This window comes from Rhodamnia argentea, chromosome 10, assembly GCF_020921035.1.
Source record: "Rhodamnia argentea isolate NSW1041297 chromosome 10, ASM2092103v1, whole genome shotgun sequence".
In the NCBI taxonomy this organism is placed as follows: domain Eukaryota; kingdom Viridiplantae; phylum Streptophyta; class Magnoliopsida; order Myrtales; family Myrtaceae; genus Rhodamnia; species Rhodamnia argentea.
In genome coordinates, this window is record NC_063159.1 from 17,736,606 (window position 1) to 17,744,951 (window position 8,346).

At 42.1% G+C, this 8,346-nt stretch overlaps 1 protein-coding gene across 1 annotated transcript; it reads right to left on the minus strand.

Annotated features, from left to right (window-relative positions):
• Positions 1-2,985: 2,985 nt before the first annotated feature.
• On the minus strand, positions 2,986-6,031 carry LOC125312598 (nicotianamine aminotransferase 1-like). The gene is made up of 7 exons (XM_048271075.1): positions 5,723-6,031; positions 4,822-5,161; positions 4,021-4,239; positions 3,859-3,918; positions 3,598-3,753; positions 3,420-3,513; positions 2,986-3,283 (listed from the first exon to the last, which is right to left on the minus strand). Exons 1-7 carry the CDS (start codon positions 6,007-6,009, stop codon positions 3,168-3,170), a joined length of 1,272 nt encoding a protein of 423 aa, XP_048127032.1. The 5' UTR covers positions 6,010-6,031; the 3' UTR covers positions 2,986-3,167.
• Positions 6,032-8,346: the final 2,315 nt, after the last annotated feature.

The following is an 8,346-nucleotide window of genomic DNA, read 5'->3' on the forward strand; positions in this document are numbered from 1 at the left end:
TCTCCATAGTCTATTGGACAAATTTTGCTTGGATAGATACAACGTGAAGGGCAATGGCATAGCGTCATGGATGATGTTTTTCCCATTAATGGTGGATATTCCATTACATTGAGGAAGAAGAAGCCCTATAGCGCCTTGGCTTGTATTAGAAGTTTTGCGCCTTCTTATGTTATCTTCCCCCTCATCAACAAAATGTCATCTCGAGTCTCAACCCAAATCAAAATTGGCAAAATGAGTATTAAATAGGTTTACAACTTACTTAACTTAACCTACGTATATAACTTTCTTTTCATTCTTTCTCGCGCTCATTCGATATCGCTCTCACTCACTTCGCATTCTTATTGTTAAAATGTACGCGTGAATTGTGTTAGAGAAGTTCCACATCGAATAATTGATGTGGTGTGAAACGGTTAATATATCCTAGTTGGCCCATAACTCATTACCTTAAGCTTTTGAGTGAATAAGGGTCCAACTAGATATGTTAACGGGCTCGGACTTGGGCTCTCTTTGCTATCAAAGCTGATTAGTGAATATCTCAAGTAAGGAATCTAATTATGCACGTGTAAGTTGTGTTAGAGAAGTCCCACATCAGATAATTAATGTGGTGTGACTTGTGCTCCCTCTAGGTGATCTCCCCGGGGACTCCTACTGCGCGCTCTCAACACTCATCTCAATTTGAGCATGAGTTTTCCTAGATTTAGTCAAATACGGAACTATTTTAAAACTATAAGTCGGATCATATATGAATTGCTAGATTTACATTGCATAAAAATGGTTGAAAACGGGTCTATTTAGATCAGACCAACACTCATCTCAACACTCATCTCAATTTGAGCATGAGTTCTCCTAGATTTAGTCAAATACGGAACTATTTTAAAAAAATAAGTCGGATCATATATAAGTTGCTAGATTTACATTGCATAAAAATGATTGAAAACGGGTCTATTTAGATCGGATCATTTTCGGTCCAACCTAACCCCTCGTTTGACAGGTTTACTCGTCCCTAATGGCTCCTTTTGAATTTTGCCGTTGCTTGCTAATTCGACATCTTGATAACGAGCTTGACGCGAACTATAGTATGTCGGGCAGACCTTAAAGTCTACAGAAAATATGGACTTTTGAAGAAGACAAATTGAGATTGTTCTTTTGAAGTTGCTAAGGGACAAAATGCTCGAACGTGGAGAGCAAGCCCAATATTTTTTTTTTTTTTACATACATTGGACTTTTCACTGATGCTTGGGCGTTACTCCTAGAATTTTTTGTTTTTCCCTTATAAAATATGCATTGAAATGACGACATAGAGTTGTCTCATGACTCGATTGGGTATCAATGGTGACTCCAGAGCTTGTCTGTTCCTTCAGAATATTAGCAAATGTGGGCAAGCATTGCGTTTTGCAGGTATTGAAAATCTGAAAGATTAAGCAAAAGTATTTTGTTCTGAAACTTTCTTTAAAAAAATTATTAACAAAAGTCGACGTCGGTGCCGATTGATCCACGTTGGCCACAGGTGAGGAGAATGGCCCCTTGCTCTCACCGGCCCTAAGTCTAGCTAAAAATAGGGAAAAAAATAGCATACAAAAATTCAAAAAATGATTAAAAATTTATTTGAAGAAGTCCACATGACAATGCCACGCCGGTCGGCCAAAATTGATTGGGAGCAAATATAAAAGATTTAAAACTGAAATGACAAAAAATGATTATGATTGAATTGACACAATTACAATAGATTCATGACTTTTTTAGTAATTTTTCCCAAAAAAACTGTTGAGGCTTCATTTGTTTCGTGGCAAATATGTTCTTAAAAATAATCACTTACGAAAAATAAATGAACAAAAAATCTTAGCAATGGATCATGCGGCCCGAAATAGTTTCGTTTGGTATTCATGGTTAAATTCTTTGATTCCTCAATACTCAATCAAATCCTCTTTTTTAACGATTGAATAAACCCCTAGCGTCGCATATTTAGTAACAAATGGTTATCCCATTAATCGGGGAAATTCTACTTTCAATGCCGAAATCTTATGTCTATACTTTTGCAAAAATGGACTTAAGAGCGGGGACAAAAGAGGCTTTATTACCAAGCGAGAATGAATAGATCTGAATTGAGGAAAATGGTAATCTCGTAGCCGGATGTTTTCCGGACATGGTGATTCATACGCGATTTGCCCTTTCAATCATCCACTGCCTACTCTGATTCCTTCCACTTCGTTATTATGATTGGTTTTCGGCCTATTTTCGCGAGTCACACAAGTTGTCCATCCGTCCGGAGGATTTTTTTTTTCCCTCTCTTTTTATGAGTTTTAAGTTACCAACTCTTAGTTTAGTTAGCTACAACCTAAGTAGAACCGACACGCGACACGACATGACATGATGCGACACGACACGACATGATGTGACACGACACGACGAAGAATTTTAACACGTGGAGATACGTTGTATATTTAATGTGCATTATATATACATGACAAATATAAAAATATCGGCGGTAGTTTCTTCATTTTAGAGATTCGCAATTACCTTTTTTTTTATGGCCGGATATATTAATTTTGGGTTGGCCGGATATATAACTTTAGTAACTATATTTTTGATAAATTTACATTTTGACCTCTAGTTTTTTATTTTATTTTATCAAACCTCTAATTTATTGAAAATGCTTAAAATTGACCCCTCACGTGTCGAAATGGCATATCGGGATGCTGGATTAGCGGATCGCCGGCGTGTCCGGAGCCCCGACTGCTGTCAATCGCATGCCGGAGAGTGTCGGACACAACACGGAGGCTCTTGAAGAGTTTCGGTACTTCCAATGCTACAAGTTTTTAATATCATACATATTTTTTCTGATTTACCAACTCTTTATTGAGTTACCCAATTTTGTTTGCCTTGATTAGCATCACAGGAACAGTTACCTAATTACTTTATGTTTAAAACCTATTATTTGGTGTGGAGTCGTCACAACCAAGTATTAGTGGTACAACATTTTTGAGAGACGAACAACAAGATGTTGTGGTCTCAATCTACGAGCACCTAAAATTCTAACACCAAGTACTAACTAACCCCAAAGAAGTTGCAATGGATATCTCGATGGAGCTTCGGATCCTACTCTCTTGACACTGATGGTAGATTGCAGTACCGCTCCATCGAGGCATGGAACATATCGATTCCATGTGTTATTTCTTGACATGCCTTTGGCAGAAAGCTTTCATCCTCTCGAGGCCGTCTTGGAGGGAAGACGGCTCGACGGCGAAGGTTATGCGCAGCCAGTTCTTCATTCCCAAAGCTATCCCTGCAAAGAGAACGGTAAAACATTGCCCTTCAGCTTTCCACACCGATAAAATACGTCGAACATGATGTTCGACGTCGCCTGCCTCGCGACATTGAAACAAATTTCAATTTTGCCAAGTATGAGAAGCGGGCTTCACCAGGCAGGACGACGACGGATTCTTCCCTAGCCAGCTTGACGCAAAAATCCAGGTCGTCCTCTATGTCCTCCAACAGCGATGAATCCAACTTGACCTGTCATTTGTTTCTCATCTTTCAGTTCTTCAGAATAGGAGACAAATCACCTGGAACCACATAAATGTAATTTTGTGCTCGTACCATAGCAAACATGGACCCCTCGGGCTTCTTCGGGCACACGAGGCAAGGCATCTCTCGGATCTTGTCGTAACATATGTCCGACGCCTCTCTTAGCATGCAAAGAACTTTTGAGAAGAATTCCTTGCCCGTTCTCTCAAGTATACGAGGGATTGCCGCCTGTCATGATTTTAAAGTAAGTTTGCAGACAGGTTAATTGTTTGATTAGGGCAATGCCGATCCTCATGAATCCGGTTTATTGCCGAGAGATGAGAGTTAACGTACTTGAACAAAGGTTGCGGGATCGGGGGATACATTCAGAAATCCTACAATGGACTCGACAACCTGAAATTTACCAAAAACATTATTTCGTTATTCTTGGAGCAATCGACCATCACCCCTGTCATCGTACCACACACAGAGAGAGAGAGAGAGAGAGAGACCAACCCCGGTATCTTTCAGAAAGCCGTTCGGATCGTTCGTTGCCACCCAACCAAGTCGCCAGCCGGGGACTATCCACCTCTTCGATAGGGAGCCCACCGTCAAGACGGGAGTGACGGATGCGAAAACACCCATGGGCACGAACGGCGTATCCCGGAAAGCCAAATGATCATAGACCTCATCCGCAATAACCATGATTCCAAGCTTCCTAGCCGTTTCGGCGATCTAATTTGAAGTAAATATAAGAAAGTAACGAACGAAGTTAGTGTTGGTCAAAACGGTAGTACATTGATATGCTATACGTAATTTTTTCTACAATCTTGAGTGCAAATTCAGGGAAGACTATGAGCTAATCGCGGTCCGACTTGTCCCGTACCCACGTGGGCTAAAAAGTGTGGCTTCATGGCACAAGGGTGATTGGTGAAGAACGAGAGATGTAGAAGAGGACGACCCAACTGGTTCGTGAGATTGTCGTTAGATTGTTCATGCTAGGATCACATGGATGTGATGATTATCATCTTGGAGGAAATCTATAGACGGGGTTGGCTTTGCTATCCTGATGATGGCCACGGTAGGTTGAAACTAGTTGTTGTGCTGAAGCGATTCATATGTCCGCTTAAGGGATTGGCTGCCCGAACTAAGTTGAGTGTGGTATAATCAATTATGAGAATGTGATTCTCCATACTGTTCTTGGAAATGATCTATGGAGGGAATGCCGGCCTGGTGTTTCGGCTCTCCAGGCGCTGCACGAGCTTTGTCCTTGCCCAGGTGACACTAGCACTACAACAGCTCGTAAAAACAATTTACCTCCTTCAGATGCTGGTAGCTGAAGACAGTCCCGCATGGATTCCCAGGATTGATCATCACCATCGCGACTGTGTTCGCGTCCGCAAGATCCTCCATGCGCTCGAGATCGACCTCCCAGCCCTTGTCAGGGAGGAGGTCGAAGTACCTCACCTCGAGGCCGCAGAGCGCCGCGCGTGCGACATAGCACGGGTATCCGGGCCTCGGAAGCAGAATGTTGGCGCCGGGGCGAGCAAGAGCCGTCACTACGACTTCGATGGCTTGCGTACCTCCTATCGTCAGGTAGACATCGTCCGGGGATAGTTTGTAAGGGAGGTCACGGGAGAGATGATCGGCAATAGCCCTATTGAAAAATAAACCTCAAGTTAGCCTTATGTTTGTTAATTAAATCAACGCTGGCCATTTCAAAAACCAAACTTTTCTCCGGCACTTAACGATGATAAAGTGTGGTCAATCCAGTAATTTCTTGTGTTGCCCTCCATAAAATTCTATCACTATGTATGTGAAAATGAATAAAGCTCCGTTTATTTCGCGAAAAATAAATAACCCAAAAAACGTTTTCTTAAAAATGACCATTTGCATCAATAATAAGTCAATGGAAACTTTTTTTAATTATCGACAGTAATTTGTTCTCAATATTTTCGTAGACGATGAAAATATATCTCGCTTATTCATTCTTGTAAAAAATATGAGCGATCATTTTTAAGAAAATATTTTTAAATGATTTATTTTTTGCGAAACAAACGGAGTGTAAGTGTCGACATTTCGCAGAGTTGAGGGTGCACGCACATAGTAAACAGACAAGTCTTTAAGTTTAAGGTTTGAACCTATTTTCGCATGTGCATTGGTGCATGATTACTGCATAATAAAATCATCGTCACTCTAGGTCATCCCTCAGTATTACCTCCTGGCGGGAAGAATGCCGACGGTGGGGGCGTAACAGTTGAACTCGGCCGAGCGGACCGCATCGACTACAGCATCCTCCGCGACGAGCGCCGTGCGGAAGCACGGGAATGTCGAGGGGTCGCCCTGGCCGAGCGGGACGACGGCTCTGCCATCCTCTTCGTCAAGGTTCTCCATCACGTGGTTGAGGACGCCGCGTACCGTGATCGCCGACGCCGTCGTGAGCCCGCCGTTGCCTCGGAACGTCCACTTGGCACCGGCCTCGTTCCGCATTGGTAGTACCGTCATTTTCCAGGGATCGATCGGGGGTGGAGTCGATCAGTGAACGTCAAGATAAGTTCGTGCTTGTGTTTTCGTGTGGTGTTTCTGGAAGAGACTCCGGGGGTGGTGCATATATATAAGAACGGGGAGGTTGAGATATGGACAAGGGCAAAACGCCTTGGGACAATGAGAAACATGTGAATCCGCGTCGTCGTTTCGTTTCACGTCTCTGCGCATAATAAATTCTAGAACTAGAGTGACCACAGTTTGTCCAAAATATGGGGCGAGTAAGTTCCGAATGGCTTCCGACGCTTAATTAGATATACAATGACTAGGAGTCATAGTGTTTAACACGTTAATCTTTCCAAACCAGTTCGCTTTGGGACGCCCACCGTCCTGCTACTATAGGGGAAAAAAAATAAAGCTGACCGCAGAGCTTAGTCATCAACATACGACTTTAATTTTTCCAAACCACGCCTTCCGCCACATGTTTTTCGTGAAACGGCGTGGTTTGCCTTTGTCCGCATCTCTCGGCCTCCGGCGCAGGCGCCTCAATCGCAAGCACGTACTCGCCACGCTGCTGGTCCACGTGTCCCTACATCACAATGCACGAGTCTCACTAATGATAATAATGATTAGCGGTTAATCACGCACGCATGCCCGTCATTAAAGACCGAAGCTCCGACCAAAAAAACAAAAAAAATGCCCAAAGCATTTTTCAACAGACTCCCGATAGACCCCGTCAGATAGATGGGGGTTAGAAATGGTCGGACAAAAATTGGCTCATTTTTCTGTAATACTAATTTTATTATCCATATATGACCCGACTCATATTGCTAAAATAGTTTCATTTTTAACTGGATCAAGGAAAATTCATGTCTAAATTCAGGTGAGAGTACGGAGCGAACAAACACAAGATTAAGTGAATGCGAGAGAAAGTGAAAAGGTGAGTTGTGCCTAAGTACGTTGTAACCCATAAATATATTTACCGAATATAACTAACATATGTAACAACTCAACCCTTCAAATATTGGTTTTTTTTTTTTTTGGTCGAAATCAAACATGTGTTAAGAAGTGGGTATATAACTCATTTTGATAGGTTCAATTCTGAGTCAACCACACGCGGTCTTACCGCTTGAGTCAACTTTAGAATTCATGCACGTTGAGGTTTCTAGCTTTTTATTTTCTAATTTCGAAGTGTTTGGATCTTACGCTTGAATTGAAAAATGCCACTCTATGTCCTACAAGTAATCTAACGTCTCTAAAGTGATTGGCTCTCTTTTCAATTAGCAACGGGACAAACGCGAGGTAGATAGCGAGCCTAATCTAATCTCCACTAGTTAGATTGGATGGATTCTTTTCATGAGTAAACTCCCAAGTTGGTCATATTGATGTATTTTAGTAGTATCCATGAAAATGACGAAGTATTCAAATTGATTGGATAGAATCAATTATCACCAATGCAAAAAAAAAAAAATTATGACTAAATTAATCTAATTAAAAAGTTTATGACTGAATGATACCAATGTAATATATTTAGGACTTTTAAGACAATGTTTCTTAAAGATACGACTTAGTCATACAACAACGATGGATGCTTCACTTTTATCTTGATGGCAATGTTTGACCCCGGAGGGAATCTAAAACAATCTATTTCAAATACCCGATTTCTTGCTTAAAGGCGCAAGATTGATTTCGAAATTCCGTTTTGACCAAGGAAAAGTACAATACAAAAACTGCATATCGAATTGCACCGTTCGGATGCCAAAGGCAAAGTCGACCGCGATGCGGTAATTTGGGTTGGGGACTTTCATCTTGAAAATGGGTCTTGCAATCATTCAAACTCAGACGATACGAACGTTATTATATTCTTTCTAACCGAAAAAAAAAGTATAGTACAAAAACTGCATATCGAATTGCACCGTTCGATGCGATGCGGCAATTTGGGTTGGGGACTTTCATCTTGAAAATGGGTCTTGCAACCATTCAAACTCGGACGATACGAAAGCTATTATATCCTTTTATAGAGATGTAATCCCATGTTTCAAAATCTCGGATAACGCCCGGGAACCGATGGATGTCGTTCGATCAGATCTTTACCTTGGGTCTGAGCCAGGACTGAGGAGGCAGATGTTTGGAAGGCATGGGCAGGAGTTTAAAGTCTGAGGCGCCCATGACGAGGGAGGGTCGAGTGAAGCGTGGGGTGGGAAGGGATGGGATGTCGAGCATCGGGATGGGCGGTGTGGGGGAGTGAGTTAAGGGAAGGGCCATACTTTGTTCCTGCGAGGTTTCATGTGGGGGGCAGTCTCCATCAAACCCTACAACACCTTTCCCCTTCTCATCGCCACCCAATCTATATATCCT

Excerpts from the sequence above, each read along its gene's own strand:
- LOC125312598 (XM_048271075.1), bottom strand. The coding sequence starts at position 6,009 with ATGACGGTACTACCAATGCGGAACGAGGCCGGTGCCAAGTGGACGTTC. Across the intron at positions 4,240-4,821 it reads GCTACCAGCATCTGAAGGAG|ATCGCCGAAACGGCTAGGAA; the intron begins GTAAATTGTTTT and ends ACTTCAAATTAG. Across the intron at positions 3,284-3,419 it reads ATCCGTCGTCGTCCTGCCTG|GGATAGCTTTGGGAATGAAG; the intron begins GTGAAGCCCGCT and ends TTCTCTTTGCAG.